This window comes from Poecile atricapillus, chromosome 26 (assembly GCF_030490865.1).
Source record: "Poecile atricapillus isolate bPoeAtr1 chromosome 26, bPoeAtr1.hap1, whole genome shotgun sequence".
Taxonomy (NCBI): Eukaryota; Metazoa; Chordata; class Aves; order Passeriformes; family Paridae; genus Poecile; species Poecile atricapillus.
Window position 1 is genome coordinate 331199 of NC_081274.1, and position 23219 is coordinate 354417.

The 23219-nt window shown below is 56.9% G+C and overlaps 1 protein-coding gene and 3 long non-coding RNA genes across 5 annotated transcripts in view; 2 read left to right on the plus strand and 2 right to left on the minus strand.

Annotated features, from left to right (window-relative positions):
• The window catches only part of LOC131588491 (histone-lysine N-methyltransferase EHMT2-like), a 38430-nt gene continuing 15211 nt past the window's right edge, over positions 1–23219 (plus strand). Inside the window, 14 exon segments of the mRNA XM_058857380.1 lie at positions 1–138; positions 1372–1515; positions 2988–3093; positions 3995–4084; positions 5248–5369; positions 7566–7709; positions 10662–10876; positions 11873–11906; positions 11908–12059; positions 14159–14241; positions 16338–16444; positions 19861–19983; positions 21271–21372; positions 22418–22522. Of these exon segments, the coding sequence (XP_058713363.1) occupies positions 37–138; positions 1372–1515; positions 2988–3093; positions 3995–4084; positions 5248–5369; positions 7566–7709; positions 10662–10876; positions 11873–11906; positions 11908–12059; positions 14159–14241; positions 16338–16444; positions 19861–19983; positions 21271–21372; positions 22418–22522 (1629 nt within the window). The 5' untranslated portion in view covers positions 1–36.
• Positions 5459–6306, minus strand: LOC131588496 (uncharacterized). Its single transcript, XR_009279593.1, has 3 exons — positions 6219–6306; positions 5752–5782; positions 5459–5494 (listed from the first exon to the last, which is right to left on the minus strand). It is a non-coding gene; the product is annotated as an uncharacterized LOC131588496 (long non-coding RNA).
• LOC131588493 (uncharacterized) lies at positions 12067–13470 on the minus strand. 2 transcript variants are annotated; one of them, XR_009279589.1, is made up of 3 exons: positions 13033–13470; positions 12628–12844; positions 12067–12545 (listed from the first exon to the last, which is right to left on the minus strand). It is a non-coding gene; the product is annotated as an uncharacterized LOC131588493 (long non-coding RNA). The 2 variants fall into 2 exon arrangements; XR_009279590.1 differs by having other exon boundaries at positions 12067–12566; positions 12607–12844.
• Positions 19044–19451, plus strand: LOC131588495 (uncharacterized). Its single transcript, XR_009279592.1, has 3 exons — positions 19044–19132; positions 19254–19325; positions 19415–19451. It is a non-coding gene; the product is annotated as an uncharacterized LOC131588495 (long non-coding RNA).

The following is a 23219-nucleotide window of genomic DNA, read 5'->3' on the forward strand; positions in this document are numbered from 1 at the left end:
CCCCCCGTGCCCCCCCAGATCACGGTGACGGAGGAAATGGCCGCCCCCCCCCGGGACTGGGACTCGGAGGGGGGAGGGGGCTTCTCCCTCTTCTACGACGGATTCAGCGTGGACGGACACGGGGACTCGGACAGCAAGGTACTGGGATGGACTGGGATGGACTGGGAGGGACTGGGAGGGACTGGGATGGGCACGGGGACTCGGACAGCAAGGTACTGGGGATACTGGGATATACTGGGAGGGACTGGGAGGGACTGGGACGGACACGGGGACTTGGACAGCAAGGTACTGGGATGGACTGGGATGGACTGGGAGGGACTGGGATGGGACTGGGAGGCACTGGGATGAACTGGGAGGGACTGGGAGGGACTGGGATCGGCACGGGGACTCAGACAGCAAGGTACTGGGATGGACTGGGATATACTGGGAGGGACTGGGATGGACTGGGAGGGACTGGGAGGGACTGGGGAGACTGGGATGGGCACAGGGACTTGGACAGCAAGGTACTGGGGATACTGGGATATACTGGGAGGGACTGGGATGGGACTGGGGATACTGGGGAGACTGGGACGGACACGGGGACTCGGACAGCAAGGTACTGGGGATACTGGGATGGACTGGGAGGGACTGGGATGGACTGGGATGGGCACGGGGACTTGGACAGCAAGGTACTGGGATGGACTGGGATGAACTGGGAGGGACTGGGAGGGACTGGGGGACACTGGGGAGGGTTTGGGGGGCACTGGGATGGACTGGGATGAACTGGGATGAACTGGGATGGACTGGGAGGCACTGGGATGAACTGGGATGGACTGGGGGGCACTGGGATGAACTGAACTGGGATGAACTGGGATGAACTGGGATGGGCAGTGGGATGAACTGGGATGAACTGGGATGGGCAGTGGGATGAACTGGGATGAACTGGGATGGGCAGTGGGATGAACTGGGATGGGCAGTGGGATGAACTGAACTGGGATGGACTGGAATGAACTGGGATAAACTGGGATGGGCACTGGGATGAACTGAACTGGGATGGACTGGAATGAACTGGGATGAACTGGGATGGGCACTGGGATGAACTGAACTGGGATGAACTGGAATGAACTGGGATGAACTGGGATGGGCACTGGGATGAACTGAACTGGGATGAACTGGAATGAACTGGGATGAACTGGGATGGGCACTGGGATGAACTGGGATGAACTGGGATGGGCAGTGGGATGAACTGGGATGAACTGGGATGGACTGGGATGAACTGGGATGGACTGGGACGGGCAGTGGGATGGACTGGGATGAACTGGGATGGACTGGGAGCACTGGGGAGGGTTTGGGGGTCTCGGCCCCTCCCCCAGCTCAGCCCCCCCTGCTCAGTCGGAGGGGGAGGGGCCGGGAGAGGCCCTGAGCGAGGAGGAGGAGGAGGAGGAAGAGGAGGAGGAAGAGGAGGATGAGGAGGAGGAGGAGGAGGAAGAGGAGGAGGAGGAAGAGGACGAAGAGTCCGGGAACGCCTCGGATCGGGTGAGGGGGGCTGGGGGGGTTTAGGGGGGTCCAGGTGGATTTTGGGGGGGATTTTGGGGGGTTCCAGGTGGATTTGGGGCAATTTCGGGTGGATTTGGGGGGGTCCAGGTGGATTTTGGGGGGTTCCAGGTGAGTTTTGGGGGGTTCCAGGTGAGTTTTGGGCAATTTTGGGTGGATTTTGGGCAATTTTGGGGGGGATTTTGGGGGTTCCAGGTGGATTTTGGGGGGTTCCAGGTGAGTTTTGGGGGTTTCAGGTGAATTTTGGGCAATTTTGGGTGGATTTTGGGCAATTTTGGGGGGGATTTTGGGGGTTCCAGGTGGATTTGGGGGGTTTCAGGTGGATTTTGGGGGGTTCCAGGTGAGTTTTGGGCAATTTTGGGTGGATTTTGGGCAATTTTGGGGGGGATTTTGGGGGGTTCCAGGTGGATTTGGGGGGTTTCAGGTGGATTTTGGGGGGTTCCAGGTGAGTTTTGGGCAATTTTGGGTGGATTTTGGGCAATTTTGGGGGGGATTTTGGGGGTTTCAGGCGGATTTGGGGCAATTTCGGGTGGATTTTGGCGAGTTCCAGGCACATTTTGGGGGGTTCCAGGTGCATTTTGGAGGGTTCCAGGTGAGTTTTGGGGGTTCCAGGTGGATTTTGGGGGGTTTCAGGTGCATTTTGGGGGATTCTAGGTGAATTTTGGGGGTTCCAGGTGGATTTTGGGGGGTTTCAGGTGAGTTTTGGGCAATTTTGGGGAGTTCCAGGCACATTTTGGGGGTTTCAAGTGAGTTTTGGGGTGTCCAGGTGGATTTTGAGCAATTTTGGGTGGATTTTGGGCAGTTTTAGGCACATTTGGGGGGTTCCAGGTGAGTCTTGGGCAGTTCCAGGTGGATTTTGGGGGTTTCAGTTGGATTTGGGGGTTTCCAAGTGAGTTTTGGGGGTTCCAGGTGAGTTTTGGGGGGTTCCAGGTGAGTTTTGGGCAATTTCGGGTGGATTTTGAGCAGTTTCAGGCACATTTTGGGGGTTTCAGGTGCACTTTGGGGGTTCCAGGTGCACTTTGGGCAATTTTGGGCACATTTTGTGCAGTTTTGGTCACTTCTGAGCATGTCTTGGGCAGTTTTGGGTGTTTCTGGGCACATTTTGAGCAGTTCTGAGCGCATTTTGAGCAGTTTTGGGCACATTTTGATCAATTTTGGGCACATTTTGATCAATTTTGGGCACATTTGAGCAGTTTTGGGCACATTTCGAGCAGTTTTGGGCACATTTTGGGCACATTTTGAACAGTTTTGGTCACTCCAGGCACATTTTGAGCAGTTCCAGGCACATTTTGGGCACATTTTGAGCAGTTTTGGTCAGTTCTGAGCGCATTTTGAGCAGTTTTGGGCACATTTTGGGCACATTTTGGGTGTTTCTGGGTGTTTTTGGGCATTTCTGGGTGTTTTTGGGCGTTTCTGGGTGTTTTTGGGGTCCCTGAGCCCCCCGTGTGCCCCAGAGCGCGTCCAGCGCCCGGCGCAGGGTCCGGCGGCGTTGGAAGGAGAGCCCCTGGCTGAAACCCGCCAGGAAGAGGAAGAGGAAGGACCCCAGGGGCAAGGACAGAGGTGGGAGGGGCCCCAAAATCCGGGAATTGGGGAGGGGGATCCCAAAATTGGGGAGGGGGGGATCCCAAAATCCGGGAATTGGGGAGGGGGGGATCCCAAAATCCAGGAATTGGGGAGGGGGGATCCCAAAATCCGGAATTGGGGAGGGGGGGATCCCAAAATTGGGGGGATTTGGGGGATTCTGAATTGGGGAATTTGGGAATTCTGAATTGGGGAGGGGGACTTGGGAAATTTGGAATTTTGGGGGGGGGGATTGGGGAATTTGGGGAGGGGGATTTGGCTTGAGGAATTCAGGGAAGGGGATTTGGGATTGGGGAATTTAAGGAGGGGGATTTGGGGAGGGGGATTTGGGAATTTGGGGAGGGGAATTTGGGGAGGGGGATTTTGGATTTTGGGGAATTTGGGGAGGGGGATTTAGGGAGGGGGATTTGGGATTTTGGGGAATTTGGGATTTTGGGGGATTTGGGGATTTGGGATTTTGGGGAATTTGGGGAATTTGGGGAGGGGGATTTGGGGATTTGGGATTTTGGGGAATTTGGGGAATTTGGGGAGGGGGATTTGGGGAGGGGGATTTGGGATTTGGGGGATTTGGGGAGGGGGATTTGGGGAGGGGGATTTGGGATTTCGGGGAATTTGGGATTTTGGGGGATTTGGGGATTTGGGATTTTGGGGAATTTGGGGAGGGGGATTTGGGATTTTGGGGAATTTGGAGAGGGGGGATTTGGGATTTGGGGAGGGGGATTTGGGATTTTGGGGAATTTGGGGATTTGGGATTTTGGGGAATTTGGGGATTTGGGATTTTGGGGAATTTGGGGAGGGGGATTTAGGATTTGAGGAATTTGTGGGGAGGGGTCTCAATCTGGGGGATTTGGGGTCCCAAATTTGGGGTTTTTCCCCCCAGGACCCCCCGGCCCCCCCAGTGAATACACGGAGGTGCCCCTGGGCTGCCTGCAGCTGCCGGGGGGAGGGGCCCTGAGCCCCCAGACCCCAGGTGAGGACACGCCCCCCAAACTGGGACACGCCCCCCCAAACTGGGAATGTCACTTGGGACACGCCCCCCAAACTGGGACATGCCCCCCAAACTGAGACACGCCCCCTGAACTGGGACACGCCCCCCAAACTGGGACACGCCCCCCAAACTGGGACACGCCCCCCCAACTGGGAATGTCACTTGGGACACGCCCCCCAAACTGGGACACACCCCCCCAAACTGGGACACGCCCCCCCAACTGGGACACACCCCCTGGACACACCCCCCCAAACTGGGACACGCCCCCCCAAACTGGGAATGTCACTTGGGACACGCCCCCCAAACTGGGACACACCCCCCTGAACTGGGACACACCCCCTGGACACACCCCCTGAACTGGGACACGCCCCCCAAACTGGGACACGCCCCCCCAAACTGGGACACGCCCCCCAAACTGGGACACACCCCCTGAACTGGGACACACCCCCTGGACACACCCCCCAAACTGGGACATGCCCCCTGAACTGGGACACACCCCCTGGACACGCCCATGACCCCACTTTGGCCACGCCCACAACACCTGTGACTACACCGTGAGTGTGCTCATACCCTGCCCCCACCCACTGCTGGCTCCACCCACCCTGACCCCACCCACTGCTGACCTGACCCCACCCACCCTGACCCTGACCCTGACCCCGCCCCTGCTGACCCCACCCACCCTGACTCCACCCTGCCCCCACCCACTGCTGGCTCCACCCACCCTGACCCCACCCACTGCTGACCTGACCCCGCCCACCCTGCCCCTGCCCCTGACCCCGCCCCTGCTGACCCCACCCCTGTGGCTCCACCCCTTGTGACCCTCCCCACCCTGACCCCACCCACTGCTGACCTGACCCCACCCACCCTGACCCCACCCACCCTGACCCCGCCCCCTGACCCCGCCCCCCGTGGCCCCGCCCACCCTGACCCCGCCCACCCTGACCCCGCCCACCCTGACTCCACCCACCCTGACTCCACCCACCCTGACCCCGCCCCTGCTGACCCCACCCACCCTGACCCCACCCCCCCTGACCCTGCCCACCCTGACCCCGCCCCCTGTGTCCCCACCCCCCCTGACCCCGCCCCTGTGTCCCCACCCACCCTGACCCCACCCACCCTGACCCCGCCCCCGTGGCCCCGCCCAGGCCCGGCGGAGGCGGAGCGTTTCGAGGAGCTGCCGCTGTGCTCGTGTCGCATGGAGGCACCAAAGGTGGAGAGGGGCAGCGACCGCGGGCTGTGCATGGCCACCGAGAGCGTGGATGGACAGGTGAGACACACCTGGGGACACCTGGGGACACCTGGGGTACACCTGATACACCTGAGACACCTGGGGGACACCTGGGGTACACCTGAGATACACCTGGGGACACACCTGATACACCTGGGGTACACCTGGGGCAGCGACCGCGGGCTGTGCATGGCCACCGAGAGCGTGGATGGACAGGTGAGCTCACCTGGGGACACCTGGGGACACCTGGGGGACACCTGGGGTACACCTGATACACCTGGGGTACACCTGGGGTACACCCGCGGGCTGTGCATGGCCACCGAGAGCGTGGATGGACAGGTGAGACACACCTGAGATACCTGGGGACACCTGGGGACACCTGAGATACACCTGAGATACACCTGGGGTACATCTGATACACCTGGGGTACACCTGGGGTACACCTGATACACCTGAGACACACCCGTGGGCTGTGCATGGCCACCGAGAGCGTGGATGGACAGGTGAGACACACCTGGGGACACCTGATACACCTGGGGACACCTGAGATACACCTGATACACCTGAGACACACCCGCGGGCTGTGCATGGCCACCGAGAGCGTGGATGGACAGGTGAGACACACCTGGGGACACCTGGGGTACACCTGATACACCTGAGATACACCTGGGGTACACCTGATACACCTGGGGTACACCTGGGGCAGCGACCGCGGGCTGTGCATGGCCACCGAGAGCGTGGATGGACAGGTGAGCTCACCTGAGATACACCTGAGATACACCTGATACACCTGGGGTACACCTGGGGTACACCTGAGATACACCTGGGGTACACCTGGGGTACACCTGGGGTACACCTGAGATACACCTGAGATACACCTGGGGACACCTGGGACACACCTGATACACCTGGGGTACACCTGGGGCAGCGACCGCGGGCTGTGCATGGCCACCGAGAGCGTGGATGGACAGGTGAGACACACCTGGGGACACCTGGGGACACCTGGGGTACACCTGGGGTACACCTGGGGACACCTGAGATACACCTGGGGTACACCTGATACACCTGGGGACACCTGGGGTACACCTGGGGTACACCTGGGGACACCTGAGATACACCTGGGGTACACCTGATACACCTGGGGACACCTGGGGACACCTGGGGCAGCGACCGCGGGCTGTGCATGGCCACCGAGAGCGTGGATGGACAGGTGAGCTCACCTGGGGACACCTGGGGACACCTGGGGTACACCTGGGGACACCTGGGGTACACCTGAGATACACCTGGGGACACACCTGATACACCTGAGATACACCTGGGGTACACCTGGGGTACACCCACGGGCTGTGCATGGCCACCGAGAGCGTGGATGGACAGGTGAGACACACCTGGGGACACCTGATACACCTGGGGACACCTGGGGACACCTGGGGACACCTGAGACACACCTGGAAATGTCCCAAAATGTCCCAAAACACCCTGAAATTCTGTGTTTTTTCCGGAATGTTCCTCAGCTGAGCGGCTGCGGCAGCAGCATCCTGAAACACGAGACCTGGGGACACCTGGGGACACCTGGAAATGTCCCAAAACACCCCAAAATGTCCCAAAATGTCCTAAAATTCCCTGTTTTTTCCGGAACGTTCCTCAGCTGAGCGGCTGCGGCAGCAGCATCCTGAAACACGAGACCTGGGGACACCTGGGGACACCTGGGGACACCTGGGGACACCTGGGGACACCTGGGGACACCTGGGGACACCTGGAAATGTCCCAAAACACCCCAAAACACCCCAAAATGTTCTAAAATTCCCTGTTTTTTCTGGAATGTTCCTCAGCTGAGCGGCTGCGGCAGCAGCATCCTGAAACACGAGACCTGGGGACACCTGGGGACACCTGAGACACACCTGGGGACACCTGGGGACACCTGAGACACACCTGGGGACACCTGGAAATGTCCCAAAATGTCCCAAAACACCCTAAAATTCCTCATTTTTTCCGGAACGTTCCTCAGCTGAGCGGCTGCGGCAGCAGCATCCTGAAACACGAGACCTGGGGACACCTGGGGACACCTGAGACACACCTGGGGACACCTGGGGACACCTGAGACACACCTGGGGACACCTGGGGACACCTGAGACACACCTGGGGACACCCCAAAACACCCCAAAACACCCTAAAATATCCCAAAATGTCCCAAAATGTTCTAAAATTCCCTGTTTTTTCTGGAATGTTCCTCAGCTGAGCGGCTGCGGCAGCAGCATCCTGAAGCGCGAGACGATGCGACCCTCGAGCCGCGTCCCGCTGATGGTTCTGTGCGAGAGTCACCGCGCCCGCATGGTCAAACACCACTGCTGCCCCGGCTGCGGGCACTTCTGCACCGCTGTGAGTCCAGAAAAACCCAAAATCACCGGAATTCAACCCAAAAAATCCCCAAATCCAAAAAAAACCCCGTGAAAATCCCATAAAATACGAGAAAACTGCGAAAATTCCCGTTAAAATCTCGTTAAAATCCGGAATTTGGGGGTCAGACCCCACTGCTGCCCCGGCTGCGGGCACTTCTGCACTGCTGTGAGTCCAGAAAAACCCAAAATCACCGGAATTCACCCCAAAAAATCCTCAAATCCAAAAAAAACCCCGTGAAAATCCCATAAAATACGAGAAAATGGCACAAAAATCCCATAAAAATCCCAGATTTGGGGGTCAGACCCCACTGCTGCCCCGGCTGCGGGCACTTCTGCACCGCTGTGAGTCCAGAAAAACCCAAAATCACCGGAATTCAACCCAAAAAATCCTCAAACCCAAAAAAAACCCCAAAAAATCCCATAAAATATGAGACAATTGTAAAAATTCCTCTTAAAATCCTGAATTTTGGGGGTCAGACCCCACTGCTGCCCCGGCTGCGGGCACTTCTGCACCGCTGTGAGTCCAGAAAAACCCAAAATCACCGGAATTCAACCCAAAAAATCCCCAAATCCAAAAAAAACCTCGTGAAAATCTGGTAAAATACGAGAAAACGGCACAAAAATCCCATAAAAATACGGAATTTTGGGGTTAAACACCACTGCTGCCCCGGCTGCGGGCACTTCTGCACCGCTGTGAGTCCAGAAAAACCCAAAATCACCGGAATTCAACCCAAAAAATCACCAAACCCAAAAAAAACCCCGTGAAAATTGGGTAAAATACGAGAAAACGGCACAAAAATCCCGTTAAAATCCTGAATTTTGGGGGTCAGACCCCACTGCTGCCCCGGCTGCGGGCACTTCTGCACCGCTGTGAGTCCAGAAAAACCCAAAATCACCGGAATTCAACCCAAAAAATCACCAAACCCAAAAAAAACCCCGTGAAAATTGGGTAAAATACGAGAAAATGGCACAAAAATCCCATAAAAATCCCATAAAAATACGGAATTTTGGGGTCAAACACCACTGCTGCCCCGGCTGCGGGCACTTCTGCACCGCTGTGAGTCCAGAAAACCCAAAATCACCAGAATTCAACCCAAAAAATCCTCAAATCCAAAAAAAACCCCGTGAAAATCCCATAAAATACGAGAAAACTGCGAAAATTCCAGTTAAAATCCCATAAAAATCATAAAAAATCTGGAAAAAATCCCACAAAATACAAAAAAATTTCATAAAAATTCTCAAATCACCCCAAAACCGCCCCAAATCCCCCAAAACTGCCCCAAAACTGCCCCAAACCCCCCAAAACTGCCCCAAATCCCCCAAAACTGCCCCAAATCTGCCCCAAATCCCCCAAAATCCCCAAAACTGCCCCAAATCCCCCAAAATCCCCAAAACTGCCCCAAATCCCCTTCAGGATTTTTGGGAACCTCAATTTGTGCCTCTTAGGGATCGGTTTGGGGAGAATTTGGGGGATTTTGGGGCAATTTTGGGGGATTTCAGGTGGATTTTGAGAGATTTTGGGTTATTTCAGGCTGATTTTAGGTGATTTCAGGTTGATTTTGGTTGATTTTGGTTGATTTTGGGGTGTTTCAGGTGGATTTTGGGTGATTTTGGAGTGTTTGAGGCTGATTTTGGGTGAATTTAGGCTGATTTTGGTTGATTTCAGGTGGATTTTGGGTGATTTTGGGCTGATTTTGGGGTGTTTCAGGTGGATTTTTGGGTGACTTCAGGGTGGTTTTGGTGTATTTTAGGGTGATTTTGAGTGATTTTGGTGCATTTTAGGCTGATTTTAGGTGATTTTTGGTGATTTCAGGCTGAAATCTGGCAATTTCAGGGTGATTTTGAGTGATTTTGGGTGATTTCAGGGTATTTCAGGGTGGTTTTAAGTGATTTTGGTGCATTTCAGTCTGATTTTGGGTGATTTCAGGCTGATTTGTGGTGATTTTGGGCTATTTCAGACTGATTTCAGGGTATTTCAGGGTGATTTTGGGATATTTTAGAGTGATTTTGAGTGATTTTTGGTGATTTCAGGCTGATTTCTGATGATTTTGGGCTATTTCAGGGTGGTTTTGGGCTATTTTAGGCTGTTTTTTTTTGCTGATTTTGGGTGATTTTGTGCCATTTTGGTTGATTTCAGGCTGATTTTAGGGTATTTCAGGCTGGTTTTTTGCCGTTTTTTTGCCAATTTTGGCCAATTTTGGCCGATTTTGGGTGATTTCTGGTGATTTTGGGCTATTCCAGGCTGGTTTTTTGCCGTTTTTTCGCCGTTTTTTCGCCAATTTTTGCCGTTTTTTCACTGATTTTGGCCGATTTTTGCCGATTTTGGCTGATTTTGTTCATTTCAGGGCACGTTTCTGGAGTGCCACCCCGACGTGCGCATCGGGCACCGTTTCCACCGGGGCTGCGTCTCCCGCCTGGGGGGTCTCATCTTCTGTCCCCAAACCCCCAAAACTGCCCCAAAACCGCCCCAAAACTGCCCCAAAACTGCCCCAAAACTGCCCCAAAACTGCCCCAAATCCCCCCAAAACTGCCCCAAAACTGCCCCAAATCCCCCAAAACTGCCCCAAATCCCCCAAAACTGCCCCAAATCCCCTTCAGGATCTTTGGGAACCTCAATTTGTGCCTTTTGGGGATCGGTTTGGGGGATTTTGGGGCAATTTTGGTTGATTTCAGGGGATTTCAGGCTGATTTTGGTGTATTTTAGGGTGATTTTGAGTGGCTTTGGGTGATTTTAGGCTGATTTTAGGGTATTTCAAGCTGTTTTTTTGCCGTTTTTTTGCCGATTTTGGCCAATTTCGGCCGATTTTGGCTGATTTCTGGTGATTTTGGGCTATTCCAGGCTGGTTTTTTGCTGTTTTTTCGCCAATTTTTGCCATTTTTTCACTGATTTTGGCCGATTTTTGCCGATTTTGGCTGATTTTGTTCATTTCAGGGCACATTTCTCGAATGCCACCCCGACGTGCGCATCGGGCACCGTTTCCACCGTGGCTGCGTCTCCCGCCTGGGGGGTCTCATCTTCTGTCCCCACTGCGGCGAGGACGCGTCCGAGGCTCAGGAGGTGACGCTGCCCCGGCCCGAGGGGACCCCCCCGGCCCCCCCCCAGCCCCCCCGGCCCCGCGGGGCGCGGCCCCCGGCCCCCGCACCCAGGTCAGGCTCTGGGGGGGTTTGGGGGGGATTTGGGGGGGTTTGGGGTTTTTGGGGGGATTTGGGGGGGGTTTGGGGCAGTTTGAGGGGGGTTTGGGGCAGTTTTGGGGGGTTTGGGGGGGATTTGGGGGGGATGTTCGGGGGGGATTTGGGGTTTTTGGGGGGATTTGGGGGGGGTTTGGGGCAGTTTAGGGGGGTTTGCTACAATTCAGGGGAGTTTGGGGGGGTTTTGGGGGAATTTTGCAGAGATTTGGGGCAGTTTTGGGGCAGTTCAGGTGGGTTTGGGGGGATTTGGGGGGGGTTTGGGGCAGTTTTGGGGGATTTGGGGCAGTTTGAGGGGGGTTTGGGGCAGTTTTGGGGGGGTTTGGGGTGGTTTGGGGGGATTTGGGGCAGTTTGAGGGGGTTTGAGGGGGTTTTTGGGGGATGTTCGGGGGTTTGGGGGGTTTGGGGCAGTTTTTGGGGGTTTTGGGGTGGTTTGGGGCAGTTTAAGGGGGGATCAGGGAAATTTGGGGCAGTTTGGGTGGGGTTTGGGGCAGTTTTGGATTATTTGGGGCAGTTTTGGTGGATTTGGGGCAGTTTAGAGGGGTTTGGCAGTGGTTTGGGGGGGTTTGGGGAAGTTCAGGGGGGATTTGGGGGGGTTTTGAGGTGGGTTGGGGCAGTTTAGGGGGGGCTTGGGGTAGTTTAGGGGCAGTTCAGGTGATTTTGGGGGGTTTTGGGTGGGGTTTGGGGCGGTTTTGGGGCGTTTGGGGCAGTTCAGGTGGGTTTGGGGTGGTTTAGGGGGGGTTTGGGTGGGCTTTGGGGGTGGTTTTGGGGTGGTTTGCGGTGCTTGAGGGTATTCAAGGCTGGTTTTGGGGTATTTCAGGGCGATTTTGGGTTATTTTAGGGTGATTTTGGGGCATTTTGGGCGATCTCAGTGTGACTTCGGGGCATTTTTTTGGGGATTTTTTTGTTTTTTGGGGTTTTTGGGGTTCCCTGACCCCCCCATCCCCTCCCCCCCAGTGCCCGGATGCGGGGGCAGGGCGAGGGTCGCGCCCCCCCCCCCGGACCCCCGGGCTGAGCCCATCGACAGCTCGGGGGGGCCGGAGCTGCCGCTGCCCTCGGGGGGGGCCCTGAGCGCCCGGGGGCTCCCCCCAGGCCCCGCCCGCGAGAGCCTGGAGAAGGCACTGCTGGGGCAGGAGGCCGAGAGGTGAGCCCCAAAAACACACCTGGGGGGCAGAAAACACACCTGGGGACCCCAAAAATGAACTTGGGACCCCTAAAAACCCACCTGGGGGGGAAAAAACACACCTGGGAACCCCAAAAATGAACCTGGGGGGGTTAAAATGGGTTAAAATCTCACCTGGGGGAGATAAAAACACCTGGGGAAGGCACTGCTGGGGCAGGAGGCCGAGAGGTGAGCCCCAAAAACACACCTGGGGGGCAGAAAACACACCTGGGGACCCCAAAAATGAACTTGGGACCCCTAAAAACACACCTGGGACCCCTAAAAACCCACCTGGGGGGGAAAAAACGGGGTAAAAACTCACCTGGGGACCCCAAAAACCCACCTGGGGGGGAAAAAAAGGGGTTAAAACTCACCTGGGAACCCCAAAACTCACCTGGGGAAGGCACTGCTGGGGCAGGAGGCCGAGAGGTGAGCCCCAAAAACACACCTGGGGGGCAGAAAACACACCTGGGGACCCCAAAAACACACCTGGGGGGCAGAAAACACACCTGGGGGGCAAAAAACACACCTGGGGACCCCAAAAACACACCTGGGGGGCAGAAAACACACCTGGGGACCCCAAAAATGAACTTGGGACCCCTAAAAACACACCTGGGGGGGAAAAAACACACCTGGGAACCCCAAAAATGAACTTGGGGACCCCAAAAACACACCTGGGGACCCCAAAACTCACCTGGGGGAGATAAAAACACCTGGAGAAGGCACTGCTGGGGCAGGAGGCCGAGAGGTGAGCCCCAAAAACACACCTGGGGACCCCAAAAATGAACTTGGGAACCCTAAAAACACACCTGGGACCCCTAAAAACCCACCTGGGGGGGAAAAAACGGGGTAAAAACTCACCTGGGAACCCCAAAACTCACCTGGGGAAGGCACTGCTGGGGCAGGAGGCCGAGAGGTGAGCCTCAAAAATGTACCTGGGACCCCAAAAACACACCTGGGGGGCAGAAAACACACCTGGGGACCCCAAAAACACACCTGGGGACCCCAAAAACACACCTGGGGACCCCAAAAACACACCTGGGGGGCAGAAAACACACCTGGGAACCCCAAAAATGAATTTGGGACCCCTAAAAACCCACTTGGGGGGGTTAAAATGGGTTAAAAACTCATCTGGGGGGCCCAGAAATTCCTTGGGGTGTCTCAAAAATCCTTCCCAGTCCATCCCAGTCCTTCCCAGTTCATCCCAGTCCTTCCCAGTTCATCCCAGTCCATCCCAGTTCATCCCAGTCCATCCTAGTTCATCCCAGTCCATCCCAGTCCATCCCAGTTCATCCCAGTCCATCCCAGTCCTTCCCAGTTCATCCCAGTTCCTTCCCAGTTCATCCCAGTCCATCCCAGTTCCCTCCCAGTTCTCCCCAGTGCCTTTCCAGTTGCTCCCAGTCCATCCCAGCCCATCCCAGTCCCCTCCCAATCCCCTCACAGTCCCTCCCAGTCCATCCCAGTCCCCCTTTAACCCCTCCCAGTCCCCTCCCAGTCCATCCCAGTTCCCCCCAGTCCATCCCAGTTGCTCCCAGTCCCTCCCAGTTCCCCTTTAACTCCTCCCAGTCCCCCTTGAACCCCTCCCAGTCCCCTCCCAGTCCCTCCCAGTCCATCCCAGTTCCCCTTTAACCCCTCCCAGTCCCCCTTGAACCCCTTCCAGTTCCCCCCAGTCCATCCCAGTCCCTCCCAGTCCCCTCCCAGTTCCTCCCAGTTCCCATTTAACCCCTCCCAGTCCCCTCCCAGTCCATTCCAGTCCCTCCCAGTCCATCCCAGTTCCCCTTTGACCCCTCCCAGTTCCCCCCAGTCCATCCCAGTTCCCCTTGAACCCCTCCCAGTCCATCCCAGTTCCCCTTTGACCCCTCCCAGTTCCTCCCAGTCCATCCCAGTCCCCCTTTAACCCCTCCCAGTTCCCCCCAGTCCATCCCAGTCCCCCTTTAACCCCTCCCAGTCCATCCCAGTCCATTCCAGTCCCTCCCAGTCCATCCCAGTCTCCCTTTAACCCCTCCCAGTTCCCCCCAGTCCATCCCAGTCCCCCCCAGTCCCCTCCCAGTTCCTCCCAGTCCATCCCAGTTCCCCCCCAGGAGGAAGAAGCTCCGTTTCCACCCCCGGCAGCTTTACCTGAGCGTCAAACAGGGGGAGCTGGGCAGGGTCATCCTCATGCTGCGTGAGTGGGGACCCCAAAAACACCCGGGGGGACCCCAAAAATCACCTGGGGACCCCAAAATCCACCTGGGGACCCCAAAAATCACCTGGGGACCCCAAAATCCACCTGGGGGGACCCCAAAAACACCCGGGGGGACCCCAAAATTCACCTGGGGACCCCAAAATCCACCTGGGGGGGAAAAATCCCGGGGAAAATCCCAAAATCTGGGGGGGAAATGTGGAAATTTGGGGGGAAAATCCACCCTGGGGACCCCAAAAACACCCTGGGGACCCCAAAATCCACCTGGGGACCCCAAAATCCACCTGGGGACCCCAAAATCCACCCTGGGGACCCCAAAATCCACCTGGGGACCCCAAAAACACCCTGGGGGACCCCAAAAATCACCTGGGGGGACCCCAAAATCCACCTGGGGACCCCAAAAATCACCCTGGGGACCCCAAAAACACCCGGGGGGACCCCAAAATCCACCTGGGGGGACCCCAAAATTCACCTGGGGACCCCAAAAACACCCGGGGGGATCCCAAAAACACCCGGGGGACCCCAAAAACACCCTGGGGACCCCAAAATCCACCTGGGGACCCCAAAATATGGGGGGAGGGGAAAAATCCCGGGGAAAATCCCAAAATCTGGGGGGGAAATGTGGAAATTTGGGGGGAAAATCCACCCTGGGGACCCCAAAAACACCTGGGGGGACCCCAAAATCCACCTGGGGACCCCAAAAATCACCCTGGGGACCCCAAAAACACCCGGGGGGACCCCAAAATCCACCTGGGGGGACCCCAAAATTCACCTGGGGACCCCAAAAACACCCGGGGGGATCCCAAAAACACCCGGGGGACCCCAAAAACACCCTGGGGACCCCAAAATCCACCTGGGGGGGAAAAATCCCGGGGAAAATCCCAAAATCTGGGGGGGAAATGTGGAAATTTGGGGGGAAAATCCATCCTGGGGACCCCAAAATCACCCTGGGGACCCCAAAAATCACCTGGGGACCCCAAAATCCACCCGGGAACCCCAAAAATCACCCTGGGGACCCCAAAAACCTCTGGGAATCCCTGAGGGAGTTTGGGGGGTTCTGGGGGGATTTTGGGGGTCCTGATCCCATTTTTTGGGTCCAAATCCCATTTTCGGGGGTCCTGATCCCATTTTTGGGGATCCTGATCCCATTTTTGGGGGTCCTGATCCCATTTTTTGGATCCCAATCCCATTTTTGGGGATCCTGATCCCATTTTTTGGGTCCCAATCCCATTTTTGGGGGTCCTGATCCCATTTTTTTGGGTCCCAATCCCATTTTTGGGGGTCCTGATCCCATTTTTTGGGTCCCAATCCCATTTTTTGGATCCCAATCCCATTTTTTTGGATCCCTGATCCCAAATTTGGGGTCCCAAGCCCATTTTTTTGGGTCCAAATCCCATTTTTTTGGGTCCCTATCCCAAATTTGGGCATCCCAATCCCGATTTCGGGGGTCCTGATCCCATTATTTTGGGTCCCAATCCCAATTTTGGGGGTCCTGATCCCATTTTTTTCAGTCCTGATCCCATTTTTGGGGGTCCTGATCCCATTTTTTGGGTCCCAATCCCATTTTTTGGGTCCCAATCCCATTTTTTTGGGTCCTGATCCCATTTTCGGGGGTCCCTGATCCGATTTTGGGGGTCCTGATCCCATTTTTTTGGGTCCCAATCCCATTTTTGGGGGTCCTGATCCCATTTTTGGGGATCCTGATCCCATTTTGGGGGTCCTGATCCCATTATTTTGGGTCCCAATCCCAATTTTGGGGGTCCCAATCCCATTTTTTGGGTCCCAATCCCATTTTTGGGGGTCCTGACCCATTTTTTTCAGTCCTGATCCCATTTTTGGGGGTCCTGATCCCATTTTTTGGGTCTCAATCCCATTTTTTGGATCCCAATCCCATTTTTGGGGGTCCTGATCCCATTTTTTGGGTCCCAATCCCATTTTTTTGGGTCCAAATCCCATTTTTTTTGGGTCCCAATCCCATTTTTTTGGGTCCTGATCCCGTTTTTGGGGGTCCCTGATCTGATTTTGGGGGTCCTGGTGCCGATTTTGGGGGGTCCTGACTCCCCTCCCCCCTCTCCCAGTGGACAACCTGGACCCGAATTTCCAGAGCGACGCCCAGAGCAAGCGCTCGGCGCTGCACGCGGCCGCGCAGAAAGGACACCTGGAGATCTGTCACCTGCTGCTCCAGGTGGGTGACACACCTGGGGACACCTGGGGGGACATGGGGACACACCTGGGGACACCTGATACACCTGGGGACACACCTGAGGGATCCCAGTGCTCCCAGTACAGCCCAGAGCAAGCGCTCGGCGCTGCACGCGGCCGCGCAGAAAGGACACCTGGAGATCTGTCACCTGCTGCTGCAGGTGAGTGACACACCTGGGGACACCTGAGATACCTGGGGACACACCTGGGACATTCCAGTCTGAGATCTGAGGGATCCCAGTGCTCCCAGTACAGCCCAGAGCAAGCGCTCGGCGCTGCACGCGGCCGCGCAGAAAGGACACCTGGAGATCTGTCACCTGCTGCTCCAGGTGAGACAGGACACACCTGGGGACACCTGGGGGGACATGGGGACACCTGGGGACACACCTGGGGACACACCTGGGGGATCCCAGTGCTCCCAGTACAGCCCAGAGCAAGCGCTCGGCGCTGCACGCGGCCGCGCAGAAAGGACACCTGGAGATCTGTCACCTGCTGCTGCAGGTGAGTGACACACCTGGGGACACCTGAGATACCTGGGGACACACCTGGGACATTCCAGTCTGGGATCTGAGGGATCCCAGTGCTCCCAGTACAGCCCAGAGCAAGCGCTCGGCGCTGCACGCGGCCGCGCAGAAAGGACACCTGGAGATCTGTCACCTGCTGCTCCAGGTGGGTGACACACCTGGGGACACCTGAGATACCTGGGGACACCTGGGGGGACATGGGGACACACCTGGGGACACCTGATACACCTGGGGACACACCTGAGGGATCCCAGTGCTCCCAGTACAGCCCAGAGCAAGCGCTCGGCGCTGCACGCGGCCGCGCAGAAAGGACACCTGGAGATCTGTCACCTGCTGCTCCAGGTGAGACAGGACACACCTGGGGACATGGGGACACCTGGGGGGACATGGGGATACACCTGGGGACACCTGGGGACACCTGGGGGCACCTGAGATACCTGGGGGGACATGGGGGGACATGGGACACACCTGGGGACACACCTGGGGACACAGCTGAGATACCTGAGATACATCTGGGGACACCTGGGGACACCTGGGGATACAGCTGGGGACACCTGAGGACACCTGAGATACCTGGGGGGACATGGGGATACACCTGGGGACACCTGGGACACACCTGAGATACCTGAGATACACCTGGGGACACCTGGAGATCTGTCACCTGCTGCTCCAGGTGAGACAGGACACACCTGGGGACACCTGGGGACACCTGGGGGGACACCTGGGGGGACATGGGGACACACCTGGGACACACCTGGGACACACCTGAGATACCTGAGATGCACCTTGGGATACCTGGGGACACCTGGGGACACCTGGGACACACCTGAGACACACCTGAGATACCTGGGACACACCTGGGAATACCTGAGATACACCTGGGGACACCTGGAGACACCTGGGACACACCTGGGGACACCTGAGATACACCTGGGGACACCTGAGACACACCTGGGACATTCCAGTTTGGGATCTGAGGGATCCCAGTGCTCCCAGTACAGCCCAGAGCAACGGTCAGTGATGGTCAGTGGTGGTCACTGATGGTCACTCTGGTCACTCTGGTCACTCTGGTCACTGATGGTCACTCTGGTCACTCTGGACAGGCCGGAGCCAACATCAACGCGGTGGACAAGCAGCGCCGGGGGGGATCAGGGGTGGGTCAGTGATGGTCAGTGATGGTCAGTGATGGTCACTGGTCAGTGATGGTCAGGGATGGTCAGTGATGGTCAGTGATGGTCAGTGATGGTCAGTGGTGGTCAGTGATGGTCAGTGATGGTCAGTGATGGTCAGTGGTGGTCAGTGATGGTCAGGGATGGTCAGTGATGGTCAGTGATGGTCAGTGATGGTCAGTGGTGGTCAGTGATGGTCAGTGATGGTCAGTGATGGTCAGTGGTGGTCACTGATGGTCAGTGATGGTCAGTGGTCACTGGTCAGTGATGGTCAGGGATGGTCAGTGATGGTCACTGATGGTCAGTGATGGTCAGTGGTGGTCACTGATGGTCAGTGATGGTCAGTGATGGTCAGTGATGGTCAGTGGTGGTCACTGATGGTCAGTGATGGTCAGTGGTGGTCACTGATGGTCAGTGATGGTCAGTGATGGTCAGTGATGGTCAGTGGTGGTCACTGATGGTCAGTGATGGTCAGTGGTGGTCACTGATGGTCAGTGATGGTCAGTGATGGTCAGTGATGGTCAGTGATGGTCAGTGATGGTCAGTGGTGGTCAGTGATGGTCAGTGATGGTCAGTGGTGGTCAGTGATGGTCACTGATGGTCAGTGATGGTCAGTGATGGTCAGTGGTGGTCAGTGGTGGTCACTGATGGTCAGTGATGGTCAGTGATGGTCAGTGGTGGTCAGTGATGGTCAGTGATGGTCAGTGATGGTCAGGAATGGTCAGTGATGGTCAGTGGTCAGTGATGGTCAGTGATGGTCAGTGGTCACTGATGGTCACTGGTGGTCAGTGGTCAGTGATGGTCAGTGGTCAGTGGTCAGTGATGGTCACTGATGGTCACTGATGGTCACTGATGGTCAGTGGTCAGTGATGGTCAGTGGTCAGTGGTGGTCACTGATGGTCACTGATGGTCAGTGATGGTCAGTGATGGTCAGGGATGGTCAGGGATGGTCAGGGATGGTCAGTGATGGTCACTCTGGTCACTCCAGGCCGGAGCCAACATCAACGCGGTGGACAAGCAGCGCCGGGGGGGATCAGGGGTGGGTCAGTGATGGTCAGTGGTCACTGGTCACTGGTCAGTGGTGGTCAGTGATGGTCAGTGGTCAGTGATGGTCACTGATGGTCAGTGGTGGTCACTGATGGTCAGTGATGGTCAGGGATGGTCACTGATGGTCAGTGGTCAGTGATGGTCAGTGATGGTCAGTGGTCAGTGGTGGTCAGTGATGGTCAGTGATGGTCAGTGATGGTCAGTGGTGGTCAGTGATGGTCAGTGGTCAGTGATGGTCAGTGATGATCAGTGATGGTCACTGATGGTCACTGATGGTCAGTGGTGGTCAGTGGTGGTCAGTGATGGTCACTGACGGTCAGTGATGGTCAGTGGTCAGTGGTCAGTGATGGTCAGTGATGGTCAGTGGTCAGTGATGGTCAGTGATGGTCAGTGGTCACTCTGGTCACTCCAGGCCGGAGCCAACATCAACGCGGTGGACAAGCAGCGCCGGGGGGGATCAGGGGTGGGTCAGTGATGGTCAGTGGTCACTGGTCACTGGTCAGTGGTGGTCAGTGATGGTCAGTGGTCAGTGATGGTCACTGATGGTCACTGATGGTCAGTGGTCAGTGATGGTCAGTGATGGTCAGTGGTCACTGATGGTCAGTGGTCACTGGTCAGTGATGGTCAGTGATGGTCAGTGGTCACTCTGGTCACTCCAGGCCGGAGCCAACATCAACGCGGTGGACAAGCAGCGCCGGACGCCGCTGATGGAGGCCGTGGCCCACGATCAGCTGGAGGCGGCGCGGTACCTGCTGCGCCGGGGGGGCTGCGTCTACAGCAAGGTGGGACACGCCCCTCTGACGTCATCGGACACGCCCAGTGACGTCATCGCCCCGCCCCATTCCCCGTGATGTCACACCCCTTCCCTGTGATGTCATTGGCCCCACCCTGTGACGTCACAACCCTGCCCTGGCACCTCCTCCCCACCCATTGATGTCACTGGACACGCCCCCTGTGACGTCATAGGGCACACCAGTGATGTCATCTGCCCCGCCCCCAACTTGTGATGTCATTGGCCCCGCCCTGTGACGTCACAGCCCTGCCCTGGCACCTCATCGCTGTCTACTGATGTCACTGGACACGCCCCCCTGTGACGTCATAGGACACGCCCAGTGTCGTCACTGGCCCCGCCCCCTGCCCTGTGACGTCATAGGACACGCCAGTGATGTCACTGGCCCCGCCCCCTGCCCTGTGACGTCACAGCCCTGCCCTCACACCTCATCACTGTCTACTGATGTCACCGGACATGCCCCCTGTGACGTCATAGGACACGCCCAGTGTCGTCACTGGCCCCGCCCCATGCCCTGTGACGTCACACCCCTGTCCTGTGACGTCGCAGCCCTGCCCTGGCACCTCATCACTGTCTACTGATGTCACCGGACACGCCCCCTGTGACATCACATGACACGCCCCTCTGCCCCTGATGTCATTGGCCCCGCCCCCGCGTCTAATCCCCGCCCCTCCTCCGGCCCTGTGATGTCATAGCCCCGCCCCATGACGTCATCGCGTAAATTTTGATCCTGGTGACGTCATCACTGGGCCCGTGACGTCATCAGCACCGCCCTGTGATGTCATAGCCCCGCCCCATGACGTCATCGAGTAACCTTTGATCCCGGTGACATCGTCCCCGCCCCGCGCCCGGTGATGTCATCACCGGTTCCGTGATGTCATCGCCAGCCCGGTGACGTCATGACGTTCCCCATGACATCATCTTCTCTCCCCACGTGACGTCACGTGTCCTGCCCGGTGACGTCATCCGCGCTCTGTGATGTCATCGCCAGCTCGTGACGTCACCGCCCCCTGTATGACGTCACAGCCCTCCCCCCATGTATGACGTCACCACCCCAAGTGTATGACGTCACCACACGCCCCTGTATGACGTCACCACCCCCCCGTGTGTGACGTCACGGCGCTGCCGTTGATGACGTCACGGCGCGGCCGCTGATGACGTCACGGCGCTGCCGTTGATGACGTCACGGCGTGGGCGCTGATGACGTCACTGCGCTGCCGTTGATGACATCACGGCACTGCCGTTGATGACGTCACGGCGTCCATTGATGACGTCACAGGAGGAGGACGGCTCCACCTGCCTGCACCACGCGGCCAAGAACGGGAACCTGGAGATGGTGGAGCTGCTGCTGGGGACCGGACAGGTGGACGTCAACGCCCAGGTGAGTGACCACTGAGTGACCACTGAGTGACCACTGAGTGACCACTGAGTGACCACTGACCACTGAGTGACCACTGACCCCTGAGTGACCCCTGAGTGACCCTGAGTGACCCCTGAGTGACCCCTGAGTGTGTCCTGAGTGACCACTGAGTGACCACTGAGTGACCACTGAGTGACCACTGACCCCTGAGTGACCCCTGAGTGACCCTGAGTGACCACTGACCCCTGAGTGACCACTGACCCCTGAGTGACCTCTGAGTGTGTGAGTGTCCACTCTGTGTGTCCCTGCTGGGGACCGGACAGGTGGACGTCAACGCCCAGGTGAGTGACCACTGAGTGACCACTGAGTGACCACTGAGTGACCACTGAGTGACCACTGACCACTGAGTGACCCCTGAGTGACCCCTGAGTGTCCACTCACTGTCCTGAGTGTCCACTCACTGTCCTGAGTGATCCCTGAGTGTCCACTCACTGTCCTGAGTGACCCCTGAGTGACCCCTGTTTTTGGGTTGTTTTTGGGCTTTTTTTGGGGTTGTTTTTGGGGTGATTTTGGGGTGATTTTGGGGCTGGTTTTGGGGTGATTTTGGGGTTTTTTGGGCTGGTTTTGGGGGTTGTTTTTAGGTTGTTTTTGGGGTGATTTTGGGGCTGTTTTGGGTTGGTTTTGGGTGGATTTTGGGCTGTTTTTGGGGTGATTTTGGGGTGATTTTGGGGTTGTTTTTGGGGTGATTTTGGGGTTGTTTTGGGCTGGTTTTGGGGGTTGTTTTTAGGTTGTTTTTGAGCTGGTTTTGGGGTTGGTTTTGGGGTTGTTTTGGGCTGGTTTTGGGCTGGTTTTCGGGTGATTTTGGGGTTGTTTTTGGGGTGATTTTGGGGTGGTTTTGGGGGTGATTTTGGGGTTGTTTTCAGGCTGTTTTTGGGCTGGTTTTGGGCTGGTTTTGGGCTGGTTTTGGGTTGTTTTGGGGCTGTTTTTGGGCTGTTTTTGGGCTGGTTTTGGGGTGATTTTGGGCTGTTTTGGGGTTGTTTTGGGTGACCCCTGGGTGACCCCTCAGGACAACGGCGGCTGGACCCCGATCATTTGGGCGGCCGAGCACAAACACATCGAGGTCATTCGGAGACTCCTGACCCGAGGGGCCGACGTCACCCTGACCGACAACGTGAGCACACCTGGGACACCTGGGGGGACCTGAGACACACCTGGGACACCTGGGGGGACCTGAGACACACCTGGGGACACCTGGGGACACACCTGGGGACATCTGGGACACACCTGGGGACACCTGGGGACACCTGGAGACACCAAAAACACACCTGGGGACACCTGGAGACCCTGGGGACATCTGGGGACACCAAAAACACACCTGGGGACACCTGGGGACATCTAGGGACCCCAAAAACACACCTGGGGACATCTGGAACACCTGGGGACACCTGGAGACACCTGGGGACATCTGGAACACCTGGGGACACCTGGAGACACCAAAAACACACCTGGGGACACACCTGGGGACACCTGGGGACACCTGGGGATACCTGGGGACACACCTGGAACCGAGTCTAGAACCCAGTCCAGAACAGTCAAGAACTCAACCTAGAACCCAGTCTAGAACAATCCAGAACCCGATCTAGAACAATCCAGAACCCGCTCTAGAACAGTCTAGAGCCCGATCTAGAACCGGTCTAGAACCCAGTCTAGAGCACGTTCTAGAGCACGTTCTGGAACACACCTGGAGCACACCTGGGGATACTGGGGACACCTGGAACACACCTGGGGACACTGGGGACACCTGAGACGCACCTGGGGACATCTGGAACACACCTGGGGGTACCTGGGGACATCTGGGACACACTTGG